Source organism: Clarias gariepinus, chromosome 4 (assembly GCF_024256425.1).
Source record: "Clarias gariepinus isolate MV-2021 ecotype Netherlands chromosome 4, CGAR_prim_01v2, whole genome shotgun sequence".
In the NCBI taxonomy this organism is placed as follows: Eukaryota; Metazoa; Chordata; class Actinopteri; order Siluriformes; family Clariidae; genus Clarias; species Clarias gariepinus.
The window spans coordinates 26,650,826-26,667,435 of record NC_071103.1 but is presented as its reverse complement, the minus strand read 5'-3'; the positions used below and the strand labels follow the sequence as shown (position 1 = coordinate 26,667,435).

The window sequence follows — 16,610 nt, the reverse complement described above, 5'->3', positions numbered from 1 at the left end:
GACGTCAATCATTTACCCTTCAGTCAAGATTAAAAAGTTAGGCAAATGGTTGATCAGACAAGAAAGACAGTAAGTGAAAGTCAGAAATCAAAAACAGTAGTAAAGACAAAAAATGCAGCTTTTTTTTTTGTCTGCTCGGTCAATAAAAACAGAAGGCAGATAGTCACACTTGAAACATGGAACATTTGGGATATATCATGATTATAAAATTATATAAAATGTATGGCAGATTGGGAAAACAGATGTCACGGTAGTGCAGCAGTGCTCCCACCCACACGTTCAGGGTCCCTGGTTTGATCCTGAGCTTGGGTTGCTCTCAGCATGGAGTTCCTGTGCATGTTCTCACAGTGTCATCTGTGCTTTTCTTCCTCCCAACTCCCAAAAACATTTAAGTAGGTAGACTGGCCACAGCCATTTCTTTATGTGTTTATGGGTAGGCATTGTGCCACTTGATGAACTGGCAGCCCATCCAGGGTGTATTTTTGTTCGCTGTTTCCAGCATAGCTTTTGGATTCAGTTAACAGATTTAGTTAAATAACTTCCTCTGGAAATTTAGGAGTGAAATTTTAACGAGTGGATGTGATAAAAGAAAAGAAAATTTGGTCCAGGAAAGTATGTATTTTTTTTATATACATTTTACCATGTGAGGGCACCATCCAAATGCTTTAAAAACACATTTACCAAAATAAGTTTCAGTTAAAATAGATGAAAAATAAATGTATCTGATGGGCAGAAAATCCTTAACAGTAAGAAGAGCATTTTACAGACATTTTGAAAGGACACTTTGGTCTTAGTAAAATAGCAGACCTCTACCTGCAATGCTGCTTTTTCCTTCTATTTAAATGAGATACAAAAATCATTTTATGAACTGACACGATTCCCATAATTTCTTCTTGAATAAAATTAACTGTTTTAATATCAAACTGGGTCAGGCTGTATGGGCTTAAAAGAGCTGGGGGCGCTGCAGAGAGACAGATTGGAGATCACGACATCATTTTCAGGGCTGGAATATTCCACTAGTCAGATGAGCCTGACCTTGAATAAGCATGAATGTTAAATCTTCTTGCGGAGCATCTCTTATGTGTTCAGCCTTGATATTAAAGCCTAATGTAGTGTGAGGATTTATTACTTTTATAGCCTGTTTTGAGTATGTAACTAGCAAATTAATTATCAAAACAAGTTAAACATGTTTCACTTTCCATGTGCAGATCTAATTTACAAAGACGATGTAATATATACACCTGCACAAACATCTTAAGTTGCAGTTTTAGACCAGGATCTAAAGTATGGCTTTCTCCAACTCCAGTAAACACATCTTTTTTTAAAAAATCCAAACATTTATTGCAGGGGAAAAAATGAATGTGTGCACAAAATGAAAACAATGTTTGTGAAATGGCAGGCTCATGTCTCATCCGTTGCCTAGACCTGATTTCCCAAATGTACCACAGAGCTGCCCTTTGAACATTGTCTCCAGAATGTAATCATGATCGTTGTGCTGTAAATCTTCGGAGAAACTTTCATGACTAGTGGGACACAACATAAAAGGATGGCTTGGGGGGGAATCTAATTTACATAAATTTCCAACATACCTTAGCCAAGACATTTGGTCTCCAAATTTTGCTTCCTTAGTTTAGTACTTGGAGCTTTGAGTAAATGCAGCCAGCAAGAAATTAAAACCTAAGATCACCAATCAAGCTGAAGTCACTAAACACATAACTGAAACAACATTGTTCGGCATCATCTAACATCTAACCATCTGCATCAAAAAGAAAAAGAAAAAAGCACAATAAGACCATATTTTAGCTTTTTCTAGATAAACTGTGAATTGAAAATGGCTGCCAATAGTTTTTTTTAGTTATGCAATGCGCTTTTGTTGCATGATGTTAATTGGTGGTGATAAGTTCCTATTGTTTGTTCCAGTTCCAGGGGAAAAAGTAGAAGAGCACGCTCATCATGAACATTTGGATTTTTTTTCCCTGAAACATAATTTTAATAGAAAAAGCATTTCAAATTATTGCCTGCACCAAAAACTCTCATGAAAATAACATCATTGCTGCATGCAAATTATATTCACAACCTCATCCTCTTAGTACAGCTTGAGTATCAATCTAGATGCTGTTTATTTTACCTGCAACCAATAATTAATGTGAAATGGACCCAAAATAACAAAATACTACTACTAATAATAAAAACCTGTGGTTTCGGTTTAACATGAAGGTAACATGTTGAACTGCTGTCAGAAACCTATAACCGTGCTACATATGGCATGTGCTGAATAGAATCTTGAGCCCAGTTTAAATATAAAGATGGATAAGACATGAGGTACTTTGGATGATACTGCAGGCTTTCAAAAACTGCCATGTTTCCATGACGACCAAAGCTTTACCACCCACACCACATTAAATGCTAGATTCAGTCTTTCACTCCATCCCACATACACACCATCCTCAACAGGTTGTTAACCAAGACATAATGTTCTTATTTTCCCAGATATTTAATTTTCATTTTTTATTTTAACTCTTAGGTGATCTTATTCCGATTAAAAAAATAATAATAATACATGCCAACAGGTAAGGCCTCTTTCAGCAGTGACTCAAGCACAATTATGTTTCCCACACTTATCATTTGTGTCCTGAAGCATAATAAAAGGTTGCATTAATTTATGCAAAAAAAAAAAAGATTTTTTGAACGAGGCATAAAAATCCTAATTTACATCATAGTCTTTTTTTTTTTTAAATAAATACAGACAGACTAAAGCTTAAGGTTATTCTGTACGTGTACTATTAGCCTTGTCCCAACTCCCTCAGATTTCATTAAAACTGTACACTGAATTCTTTACAATAAAAAGGGAAAGACAGGAAATCAGTAAAACTTAAGAGCCAATGGATTCCAAAACTGATGGCTGAGGACATGTCATGTTGAACAGGGAATAAAAATGTTAAAAGATACTGATTGAGGATCATTTGTGTGGGGGTTTTCCCCCCTCCCCAAGTGTCCAGCTCTGCCTAGAAATGTTAGGAAAGCTTTACTGCTATCTTCTGCTCCTTCTTCATCATTCTCTGTGCCTCTTTCTCCATTTTCTTCCTCTGCTGTTCCACGGCACGCTTCTCCCTCTCTGCCATCTTCTGCTGTCTGAAATCCACACATGCACAAACAGATGAATGAGTGGATCAAACCCCAAATATCAAGATAATTCAATTGAAATGATGTTCAGGTAAATTTGTTCTTTTTAATTAAACAGATGAGTAAGAAGAAGTAATAATAAAAAAGAAAAAGTCTGAAACACAGATATAGAATCTGTTAATGAGCTAGATAATAAGACAGGTTATTTTCAGATCAGCCTGTAGATTACTGCCATCTAGTGGACAAATTATATCACTATACACTGCATCCACTATTCTAACTGACCAAAGTGAGACCGAATCAGATGTCGGTCCATGTACTGTATATACCCTAAAACATTGCATCTCTGCCAAACAATTCCTCTATCAGAGTAACAGCTACATGAATATGGATATTGCACATGATTATTGAATATGTACTAAGGGTAGTTTATATGGTCACTTTCAAGCAAATGGCAAGAAAATGAATTTTACACAATATATACACTCTACACATGTGTGAGTAAAGAACTACTTGTACTTGCTGTAGCCATAGCAACTGTATTCTGAATACTCAAATCTGAGACTTTTAAATGATACACGTTAACAAATAATAACAATAATCAGGGGGTCAGGGGTAGCTCAGTGGTTAAGGCATTGGATTACGGTTCGGAAGATCCCAGGTTCAAACCCCACAACCACCAAGTTGCCACTGTTGGGCCCTTGAGCGCGGCCCTTAACCTTCAATTGCTCGGATGTGTAATGAGATAAAAAATGTAAGTCGCTCTGGATAAGAGCGTCTGCAAAATGCCTAAATGTAAATGTAAATAATAGTTGATATGGTGAGGTTTTCTGTAAGATCTTTTTATTTTTTTAGATTTATGGATGAAATCTCAATAAAAGGTGCTTTATAACAGTCACTAAGTTACCCACAAGGAAAAAAAAAACTTTACCAGATTTTTCACCAAAATAAGCTGTTTGGCTTATTAGTCTCATGATAAAAAAAAAATGACAGGCTAATAAGGAAACAACAGGTAATAGTTGCTAAAACACTATAAGAGGGATAACTTGTATAACAGATATTCCATGTCATTAAATATAACAGTAATTAGTTAAAAAAACATAACTTCATTAATAAATATGTTAGAAATCCCTAATCTCTAGCAAACTGCTGCGGTATCCACTTAAGATCGCATGACATCCCTATAACAGCATGCTCCAAAGACGCTATTAGAGCCTATGTCATAGTTACGTCACCGTGTTCTCTGGAGGCAAAACAATACCAACATGGAGGCGTCAGCTACCGATAACGACTTGTGATATTAAAATCGCTTTGGTTAAAGGCAATAAGGTGAAAAAATTGGACTGAGCCGATTACCAAAAATGCTTGTCCTTGTAATACACACTAAATATTAGATAAAGATAATAAAGGGTAAGGTTAAATAAAGTATTGTCTGTTGTTGCCTGGGATACATATCTCAAGGAATGTCATACCAGATAACATTAATAAGACATTAACATAAACATTAGGTGATTCCATGTCTCACAATGTGTATCATAGGAATATTCCTCTGTTACTTAAGTTTCTGTTGAGTAATGAAAAGCATGCTTTAGCATTTACTGTGTAAACTTTACTGTATAAGCCCAGGTTTATGCCTTAATTAAAGAGAAACTGAAGGCATATACTGTAAATATTTAGATGTCCTGAAATACAAAGCAATAACAAATTAGTTGTAGCTTCAAAGGAAATTATCAGTTTGTGGTGGAAAACCATGTTTACCAACATCAGAGAGGTTCTACAGTGTTTTCTTTTGCTATGTTAAGTTTCTGATTTTGGAGCAATACCTTAACACTTCTTCTGCCTCCCATGAAGCATCAGACTCGTCCTCCCATGCATTAGTGTCCTCTTGCCAGGTTTCTAGGTCTCCCAGCTCTGCCTGTAGGCCACATATACAAGTTTCTCAATAAAGCAAGCACCAGAAAGCCATATACGCATGCCTGAAGACATCACACACATCTCTGATTCACCAAGTTTGTTGTGTTGTATAGCACAGCACGAAATTAATAAATTAGTAATTTTTTTATTAAAATGAGTCTGTGATAATGGCTTATTTTGCTTAATATTTACAGAGGAAAGGATGTATCTGCACATTAAAAACAGCCAGTACTTGCCTTTAAAAACCTTTTAAGACAAATTACAATGACAGAATGATTGTTTTTTTTTTCAGAAACAATTTCTAATTATTTAATTCACCTCATGCATGTATGCATGTATACAGATTAGCCATAACATTATGACCACCCATCTAATATTGTTTCTTTTGCTACAAACAGCGATGAGCTTTGTGTTCTGTCTGTTTTCGGAAAGAACAAACTTGGATTGAACTACACAGGCCAGCTTTCACTTCCCATGCACATGGCCACGCATGACCCTGTTCGACAGTTCACTGGCTTTCCTTCCTAGTGTCACTTTTGGTATGTCCTGACTACTGCAGCCCGGAAACATCCAAAACAACTGCAGTTTTGGAGTTGCTTTGACCCAGTAGTCTAGCCATCAGAATATAGCCATTTCCACAGTAGCTAGAGTTACAATATCTTTTTTACCATGGCAACTAGAGAGAACATCTTGCCCCTGAAGTTGATGTGTTGTAAGAACACATAATGGGCAAGCATAAGGATTTGGATGATTCAGAAAAGGGCCAAATCGTGATGTGAGGATGACTGGGTCAGAGCAATTCCAAAACTGCAGCTCATGTGAGATGTTTCCACTCTGCAGAGGCCAGGACCTAGCAAAAGTGCCTCGAGGAAAGAAAAACATAAAGAAAAGTGAACTGGCAAAAAGGTCAGGCTCATTGATGCACGTGGAGAGCGAAGACTAGCCCTGCGTAGGCCAATCCAATAGGAAAGCTATTGTAGCTCAAGTTGCTTAACAGGTTAATGCTAGCTTCAACAGAATGCTGTCAGAACACACAATGCACTGCCGTTTTGTTGGCAAAAACAGGGACTAGGTATAAGGTAGGTGGTCATAATATTATGGCTATTTTGTGTATGCATGTAATCATAAATGACTAAAATTATTTTAGCACATATAGGAATATGAATAAACCTATTGCAGCATCCCTGAAATAGAAATAATATTTGAAAGGTGTGTGCACACAAGTGTCTTGTAGGGAACATTTTTCTACACAGAGGAGTGCAGACTCACTGAAGGCTGGATGAAGGACATATCCTGAGTGGCCGCCAGTCTGCTGGAGAAGCCGGTAGCTGTTTCAGGGAGAGAGAAATTTGCAGGCTCTCTTTTCTTCAAGACGATCTAGCCAAAGGTGAAGATTACAACAAGGATTAAGTCACACATTAATTCTCTCTACTACTCAGTAGACAAAAAAAAAAAGAAAAGAATAATAAGGCATTCCAAAAGGGGTATGAACCAACTTTTTGTGTTTTCCTGATAGTAGGAGCCATGTCTTTGAAATAATCTGGCTCTTCATCCTCCACCTGGTTCTGCTGAGATGGAACTGCTCCATTACCTCCCTCAATCTTTATACTTGTGGGAGCTTCTTCATCCCATGAACTCCACTCCTCAATCTCTGGCTGTAGAAGAGCAGTTAAATAATCTTATTAAACTGTATCCATTTAATCTATGCTACAAAGTGAAAACAAAATTATTGAGTCAGGGGTAATCTGAAGCTGAAGCCACGAATTGCTTTGACAGTCCTATAAGAAGAATTCTCAGAGGTGAAATTAGAAATTTTTACATGTTTAATAGCACGCGCATTGCGCCAGCTTTGAGGTGTAAAATGTCATCATGGCCTAAATATGGGCATGAAACTACTCTAGCTCAACAACCACACAGCCAATCAGAGGACATCTGTACAGTAGCTCAGTTGTGATTCTGTTTCAGCAACGGGAATTGTAAACAGTCATTGTGATTGGTGCACTTGTGTATACTTAAGTATGCTTATAATGCTATCATGTATGTGTATATTATATATTCAAATAACCTGGACCATGTGTAATGTGTATTGCTGCGATATATACTCATGGCTGATGTGGCACAACCCAATCCACGAAACTTTCCTTTACAGGTAGCATGCACATGCAATAAGGTTTACACTCAACAAATACAACCTGCAGCTTAAACATAAATATAATTGCTGCTTTGCGACAATGACAATTGTTAAAATCCCTATACAAATCAAATACAAATCAAATACAAATTGAATTGAATAATCGTAAGGCAAGCACTGTAACATTAAACATTTTACTTTTGTTACTCTGCTTACTTTTCTTTTTACTGCTGGAGATGCATGACTATATTTGTGTTATTCAAATCTTAATGTTCAAGGTTTTCAAAGAAAAAGGAAAAAAGCGGAGAAAAACACTGATTGAGCAGATCAGAACACACAAGCAAAGCATACACTAACCTGTTTGGGTACAGAGGAAAAATCAACAGTGGTAGGGAGAGTGATCTGATCACCACTTCGCTTTCGTGATCTTCCAGTTCTAATAGAAAGACAAAAAAAACAAAACAAAAGGGTTAGGCACTGCTAAAAGACAAGGTATAGTCTGGCTGCTCTAAATGAAATGTCACTCGTAATCCCTTTACCTTGAGAAAACATGTAATTCACATCAATTGCCGTATTATGTAAACAGATTTTATATACAATAAAACGTTCACAGTTTATGTGTTAATACTTCAACATACATGTATGCACTGCCTGACAAAAAAATACCACCATTTCAAACAAAGAAAACATAAAAATTACTGAAATGGGGTTAAGAACCGTCTAACATTATTAAAACCTGGAAAGACACATGAATGACCATGAGCTGTGATCACTTGATGTTAAAACATTTTGCCATTTCCATATGTGTGTGGAAAAACTAGAGTTAATCAGCATCATGTGATGCTTCTCTATAATCTCCCTGCACATTCTGATGCCAAAATCACTTGGACTGAAAGAAACATGACAGAAGAAACATGAATTATGTAACATGAATTAATTTCCATTTCATGCAATCAATAAAATTCACAAACTATGCTCTTCCATGTGTGTGTAGGCTTTCTCCCAACTTCCTGCTTTCCACAAAATATACCCAAAACAGATGTTTTGAAAGCATGATCACTGGGTACAGATGCAACACAATTATAGCATGAGTGAGTGAGCGAGTGAGCAAGTGAGCGTGGATGTGAGCAATGGGCTAATTTCCTCTGAGTGCAATGTTCCCTATTCCTTATAGCATTAGTTCTTACTAATTATTTAAACAATCCCAAATAACTAAAGTTAAACAAGAGTTTAACATTTAAATTAAACATAATAACAAGCAGCACAGATCACCGTTGTTATCCGCCATAGTTGTTATTTCTAAACAAACTTATAAAATAGAAAAGCAAATAATTTACTCCTACCACACAGGATGAAAATGTGTGAACTGTTTCTAGTGTACCATCTCTGTAGGATTACAAAGAAACATTTACTGTTGCAAATGCCTCTATAGTCTCAAAGATCAACTTTACAACTGGCACACGACTTCTAACTTAAGACTAGCTGGCACTCACAGGGCTTTGAGACTGTTCTAAGTCTGTGCAGTGAATGGATTTTGAGACTAATTCGATTCCAGATTTTGGAGACAAACTCTAATCAAAGGCCTTTAACACATTCGATTATTGATAAAATCCACAAAATCGTGTTTCTGTTGCGCCCCTCGGAATGTCCTGCGCCCAGTAAAGAATCAGTTATATCTGAGGCTGATCGTTCGATTACCGGTCAAGGGTAACCAAATGGAAAACCAGCCCTGATCGATCGGTGCATATCTTTTATAAATGTAATGGAGTCAGTGAGGTGATGCCTGGATTGCCACACAAAGAATCACGATACATAACAGAATCGATTTTTCTCATTCTATTCAATAAGGTGTTCACAAAAGTCTTACATCACACTAGCTCAGTCTTGCTCATAGGATATTAACTGTTACATCAATGGAAACTACACTTGTATAAAAGCAGGGCTTGTTTATTTATTTAAAGTTCAAGAATTAAATTGAAACAATACAAAACCAGTGAAATTACTTGTGCACATACTGAGTGCTAACAACACAAGTATAAGTAAACATTTTAAACTGACAGTTTGTAAACATTTGCAGAAAAAACAATAAAAACATATCATAATATAATCATCATAATATAACCATGTTAAACACATTTCTATGACTAATAAAATACTTCAAAACAACTGAGCTACAAGACAAGACCAATAGAATCTGTATAAATATTATACGGCTATGCTGAATTTGGAAGAATTGTGCTGCTTATAAACAAGAACCAAAATCTAACATACTATAGTACAGAATCAGTCACCATTAAAACTTCAAATTCTGTAAAATACTGCAATGAAAAATATCATTAAAAGCAAATAAAAAATACTTCCAACGTCAAAGATGACGCTCAGGAAACTTAAAAAAAAATATATATATATGGCTTCTGCAAACAAATAAAAACCCAGTAAACATGAACAGCTATACCCATTTTGCTGTACCTAGTATTCACAATTATGTCAAGCTGTGTGACAAATATGCATTGTACTTGAACTGGCACCATATCTTTTGCAATGTAATATTAAAAATGTAAATAATAAGAACCTTTTCTGCAGTATGATTCCGCTAAAGCTTGCTGAGTGTATTTTAGTGCTGGGCTTGGACCTGGACCTGTCCTGGACAGCTGACTCCCAAAGCTTTTTATATTCTTTATGTACATTTACATTTAGGAATTTGGCAGATCTCTTATCCAGAGCGACTTACAAAAAGTGCTTTAATGTTTACAACATTGGATACATACTTACACTGGGTTAACTAGGTTAATAACTAAGTATGTAAACTAACCACCACACAGAACATATGGTGAACAGTTGGTTTTTGAGAAATCATTAACACAGATTTCTCGCACAGTTTGCTGACTGTAGCTTTTTAGCAATGACTCCCCATTTTAAAGCCAAATTATCTCCACGTGAGCGACATTGAAATCAAATCTAGTGACATAGATCGTGAAGGCTGGTAGAGTCTGCGTTGTGAATAATGGAGCTGCTGGTTGACTCATTTTTAACTTCAAATATCAATTTTAGACAGCTACAGTACTACTCTAGCTTAGTTGGAGGTTTGCTGACACAATGCGAGAGAACAATAACAACCCATAGCAAAGAAACTCCAAGATGAGACCTCATGTTAATCTCTTCTTTTTTTCTTAGACAGAAATGAGCCATCTTTAAAACTTGATTGAGATTTAGGCATTTTCTGATAGTTTACATTTGTCTTGTGTGCAACTCACATATGCAGAAATTAGTCGTCCTTGAGACTTGAATGAGATTTTAGGCATTTTTTTTATCTTCTTAAATCTGTCTCAAATATGGCTTATTAACTTTAAATGTTAGAAATATTTGTCTTGTGTATGAAGACATTGTGCACACATTTTTTGTTTCCCCAAAGCAGTGTTTCCCACAGAAAGTATACTGTACTTGTAAACTGTGCATTTGGGTTTTCTGATATGTTCTGATATGATCCTTTTAAAAACTTTGCTAGGTCATGTATAGTTAGTTAAAATGAAATAAAATTGAGTTCTTTGTATTGAACAATATATTCTGCTGAAAAAATGTCACTATATTGCACAATCCTGACTCATATACAGTATATTTATTAAAACATAATGAATGGCTAAAAATGCTTTGGGGTGTAAGGGCTAGGGTTCTCTGACAAACAGTGCCATCTACACTAAAGAGCGTTTAGTACTTTTTTTTTTAATATACTTCATCTTACTCTTTACATACAGGTAGATAGATGGAGGGACCAACAACACCGTGGTGAAAAAGGCCCGGCAGCGTCTCTACCACCTCAGACGCTTGAGAGACTTCAGACTGCCCTCTAAGGTGCTCAGGAATTTCTACTCCTGTACCATAGAGAGCATCCTGACGGGAAACATCACGACCTGGTTTGGAAACAGCACTATGCAGGACAGACAAGCTCTACAGAGGGTGGTGCGATCAGCTGAGCGCATTATCCACACCGAGCTCCCTGACCTGCACTCGATCTACAGCAAGCGGTGCTGGACCAAGGCCAGGAAGATCGTAAAGGTATATTTACCTTTTTATACATACTTTTTAAATTATTATTTATTTATTTATTTATTCCTATAATTTGTACAGTTTATTTTACTAGTTAAATTTATTTTCTTTCGTATTTCTTTTTATTAATATTTATTCCTTACATATAGCTTTTATTTTCTTTTTAAGGTCACTGGCGGTCGTACAAGCATTTCACTGCATATCGTACTGTGTATGACTGTGTATGTGACAAATAAAATTTGAATTTGAAGTGTTATTAGGTTGGATCTCTAAAATGAAGGTATGTAGATATGTAGGTTGGTAACAAATAAAGCCAATTACAAAATTGCTTTGTGATAGATAAATGTTTTATTTCAAAACCTAGCTTGTTTATTTAAAAAAAACAAAAAAAAAACAGTTATATTATCATACAGAACACCCATGTGTCCCTAGTTGATCAACATAGCTAACGTTTTACAAATGTGTACACCTTAATGAATTTATTCAAAATAACTGGCAAATGGCAAACTTATTTTACATTCTGTACAGTTGTCATTACTAATAAAGAACTAAAATACAATATACAGAATTTTTTTATTATTTTTTTTTCAATCGAGGAGTGAAGCAATGAGATAATGTTAAGATCATTTAAGGCCGAACCTACTTTTGATTATACATTTATGACTAAATGTTCAACAATTTTTCAAGGCAACCTCAATTGCGCCTACAGTACATATAGATTCTAATAAAGACATAATTTCCTACAATTTCTGCCACATGTGCTCTAAGCCTGCAAATGTTTAAGTGGCCAGTGTGTTACAGAAATGAACAGGTCATCGCCAGGCCCCGGTGTCAAGTAGTGATGGGAAGTTTGAATCATTTTAGTGACTCGGTTCTTTGAATCTCGTTCATCAAAATAAATGAATCCTTTTTTGAGTAATTTAGTTCATTTCGTTCTTTTAATCAGAAATAAAATAAATTGTTGCGTTTCAATAAAAAGACCCCTAACAAGTCTACATACACAAATATTGGCTATAGTTCCAGTTATTAAAATATTACAATGCAACTAAGAACATATTATAATAAACAGAAATGAGTAACTCCCCATCATGTTAGATGGAGGCAGATGATTCGCTGTGGCGACCCCTGAAAGGGAACAGCCGAATGACAAAGAAGAAGTAACTCCCCATCATATCTTGCAGTCGGAGTCGTTCGTTCTTTTGAATCTATTGCACTGCATAGCCTCTATGGGAGTCACGTGACAAAAGAACAAACGACTCGAGACTTAAAGACTCATTGCTGAGAATCTGGATGATCAGTTTTTGAAAAAGTAGGTTGTGTTTAACAGTACTTAACAAAACATGTAACTTTAGAGACATTGGTTAATTATATTTTATAAATAAAGACTAATATGTTTGTTTGTGGAAAAGTTATCTTGGTAATTATATACATTTTACTTTAACTGGGTTTTTCTCAGAAGCATGCCACATCAGGAGATCAAGAATCTCAACAAATAAAATGCAGGAGAATGTTACGGAGTGTGTGTGTATATAGCTAGTTTTTTTCCATTAGATACTAACAAACTGGACAAACTTGTTGGACATCCACCACAAGAAAAGACTGATGTAGCCAGTGAGAGAGAACTTTTCCTGGCTTTTGCCCATTCTTGTAGCTCTTACATACAGCAAGCAAACAATTTTCCTTAATATTTAATGCATCTCATTTATATATGGCTCATTTGCTTATTCGAATGCAGTTCTGTTTCTCATGTACATCTCACATTTCTTTGTAAATGTTGCTCAAAAGTATGTCTTGGGATGTCTTTCAGTTATGTCTCTTTGTCTCTAATTTTTTCCTAAGTGGGGTTTAGGAGAAACAGAAAAGACAAACTCAAGCTTGTAATGAGACAGCTCAATTCAGTCTCATGAGACAAAAAAACTCCTTCTGATTAACAAAGTTTTGCTATGGGAAGGCAGCACACTTAACGCACGCACACAGTTTGTTTACCTGATCAAAAGCATTTTAATATATATACAGTGGAACCTTGAATTACGAGTAACACGGTTTACAAGTGTTCCGCAAGACGAGCAACAATTTTTAATAATTTTTCACTTGAAAAACGAGCATTGTCTTAGTTTACGAGCACCGAGTATCATGTTTCACGCATGCGCTTCTTGTTTTAACACCGAGCGTCACGTCATCACAAGTGAGCCAACGGTTTTTCTCTCTCTTGCAGCGGAATTGTAGGTAATCGTCTCTCCTGCTGGGTGAATACACAGCGTGTGTGTGTGTGTGTGTGTGTGTGCGTGTGTGTGTGTGTGTGCGTGTGTGTGTAATGTGCGTGCGTTTAAAAATTAGCAAGGAACATTGCTAGTCACACTCGCGTGAGCGCATACTAACGGGATTACTACTGTAAAGTAAAACAACAACAACAAAAAAAATAAATAAAATTAAACAGCTCCTCACATTTGAAAACATTCGCGACAGAGAAGAGTTTGTGTGTTTGCTTGGCAACCTGAGAGGAGGGGAGCTGTAAAGCCAAGACCTATCGTCTCCCCTGCTGGGTCTTAGTGCTTACAGGGTTTTTGAGAGTACGTGTGTGTTTGTGTCTGTGTGTTTGTTTGGCAACCTGAGAGAAGGGGGCTGTAAACGCGAGCGAGCCCCCTTCAGCCCCCCTTCTCTCAGGTTGCCAAACAAACACACAAACTCTTCTCTGTCGCGATTGTTTTCAAAGGTGAGGAGCAATTTGTTTTTTGTTGTTGTTGTTGTTTTACTTACAGCAGTGATCCTGTTAGTATGCGCTCATGTGAGTGTGACTAGGAATGTTCCTTGCTTTTTTAATTTTTTAAACGGTTTTAAAAGCGCTCTATCCGTTAATGTGTGTGTGTGTAAGCGTGCACGCACATTTTACACACACCCACCCTGCATGCACAAACAAAAACACGTAACTCAGAATTAATTTTTACATTTTTTTAAGGTAAAGTACAGGTTAATTTGTTTTATTTTTACTTTATATTTTGTATTAATTATATTTATGTATTTATTTTTTTGGGCTGTAGAACGAATAATTTAAGTTTCCATTATTTCCAATGGGAAAATTAAATTTGGTTTACGAGTGTTTTGGAATACGAGCCCGCTTCCGGAACGAATTAAGCTCGCAATCCGAGGTTCCACTGTATATAAATCCTGGTTGACTTTATTCACTTGAGAAGCACTTTGTACCAGAAGCACATCACTGTCGAGCACAATATGACAAAATATGTGTGGAAAAAATTTAAGAGCTGAAAGTTGCCCTGTGTTCAACAGTCACAAACAAACTATTTTTTTTTTATAGTGTAAAACTGTTTAAGTAGAATAATACCAGCCACCTTTAAAGAGATTTTACAGTTTTATGTTTTGTAAAATAAATAAATAAATAAAGTACTGCATAATATATTTTTCTTTTTGATAAGATTTATATTAGAAAATGGGTATTGAAAAAGATATTATTCATGAATAGGTATCTGCACTGATATCGAAAAGTTTTGAAAGATACCTAGCCCAAGTGCGTTGGTCTGCCTCGAAACCCAAATGAGTGCCCTATTTACAGTAGTATTACTCAGTGACATCACTGAACTACTGATTGGTCACTGTAAAAAAAAAAAAAAAAAATCCTGTGCTTCCAGCTTTGTAATAATGGTATGTAGAAGATCCATATAAATGTGTGATGGTGTTTGTTACAGTGTTCTGAACAGTGTTGTTACAGTGTTCTGATGGTGTGTTAAGGTCTGTCTATACTCTTTCTATAATCCAAAATCAGAAGTTCTGTAAACTATTCTTACATTAGCAGGCAGCACAGCATCCTGTGAGGTATGAGCAAACTATTTGGGAAAGTTGCATGGAACTGTATCCGACAAAAAGGTTTAACATCGCAATATAGATTGTATCGGCACCTAGGTATTATGATAATACCGTATCAGTTGTTCCCCATCCCTAGTTCTCGAGGCCACCTTTTCCAGTGGATTCAGACACGGTTCCCGAGCGCGGAACAATTGTGTTCTCACTGATCAAAATGAACCAGGGTCAAGTGTTGTCGTCCTGTGACAGCCAGGTATGAAATGTGCTCTATCTCTCACCTGATATCCTTAACACGGCTGTGATCATTAGTGATCTGTGTTTGACACACCTTATCTAAAATCTGAGCAAGCCATTACTGTAATCATTTTTTTTTTATTTTAAACAGGATAGGCAAACGAGTTTTGGTGACAATCAAAATGAACCAGAGTCAAGTGTTCTCTGAATTTTTCTCCATGCTTTAATTTAAACAGGAAATAGATGACAGTTAATGATAAAAAAAAGACAGTTTGGGTGACAATCACGTGACAGCACAGTGCAGCTGTAATAAATAAGATCTGGTTCAAAACGGGATGTTTTATAATCAACGAAGAAAGCTACAACAAACAACAGAAAAGCGTGGACCAAACCACAAAGGCATAACTGCAGTCACACGGACTCACCTGCATATGAGCCTTTTGAAGAAGGACAGGATGGATGCTAGGCATGTGCAGATCTTAAACAGACGGAACTGAGTCACGGCCATGGTTAAACCAGTGTCTGAAACACAAACACAGGAGAAACGAGATGCACATGAGCAAAATCATTCACGCCATGAAGCCATGTCGAGCTGTAGCTAACTCCTGTGTGACCTTGTAACAGCACAAATCGCAAGAACAACAAGAATTAGAACAATACACAAAACAAAATAAATACCATTAACCACAGTGTCAGTGTGTGTGTGTGTGTGTGTGTGTGTGTGTGTGTAGCCTTGCACACACGAACAAGCTGTTAAAATGTATAGCAAGTTAGCATTTTAGCCGAGCCGTCCAGCTCACGCTATGCTAATCCTTCACTTAAGCCTCACTGATTAAACTGTAACAGCACTTAGTATTATCACAGATTGTCTTGCAAATGTTGTGTTTGCGTGTTTACTTAGTCAGCAATAATTAGAATAAACGCTTGTCACACAGGTAGCTTAGCTAGCGTTACTCACCAGGCTGATATCCGGGTATCTCTCAGTGGATGCATAGCATTAGCTAACTAGCAAGCTGCAGAAACCGACCCTGCTGATTATACCACTAATTTAAATTCAACTTATTTTAATTTAACAAGTGACAAGAACCAATTAATACCCCTAGCTGTGAAACAGTGCAGTTCGCTCAGTAAACCCGTGTGTCCATTAGGCACTGAGCACTACAGTCATTGCTGTGGGGTGGCATTATTGTTATTACCCCGTCTCTCTCATACAGTAGATCCACCTCAACGTTTCACAGATTCACCGAGCTTCATTCAGTACGTCGTAACCGGATATGTCAAAAGGGAAGTCAATTCAACTTCCTGTGGACATGGTTTGAAGATCGGCGAATCAGGACGACGCCCTTGA

The 16,610-nt window shown here is 36.6% G+C and overlaps 1 protein-coding gene across 1 annotated transcript; it reads right to left on the bottom strand.

The window, feature by feature from the left end:
* Positions 1-656: 656 nt before the first annotated feature.
* On the bottom strand, positions 657-16,516 carry ebag9 (estrogen receptor binding site associated antigen 9). Its single transcript, XM_053493685.1, has 7 exons — positions 16,221-16,516; positions 15,688-15,784; positions 7,526-7,604; positions 6,534-6,692; positions 6,307-6,414; positions 4,947-5,038; positions 657-3,132 (listed from the first exon to the last, which is right to left on the bottom strand). Exons 2-7 carry the CDS (start codon positions 15,768-15,770, stop codon positions 3,015-3,017), a joined length of 639 nt encoding a protein of 212 aa, XP_053349660.1. The 5' UTR covers positions 15,771-15,784; positions 16,221-16,516; the 3' UTR covers positions 657-3,014.
* Between the last annotated feature and the right edge of the window lie 94 nt (positions 16,517-16,610).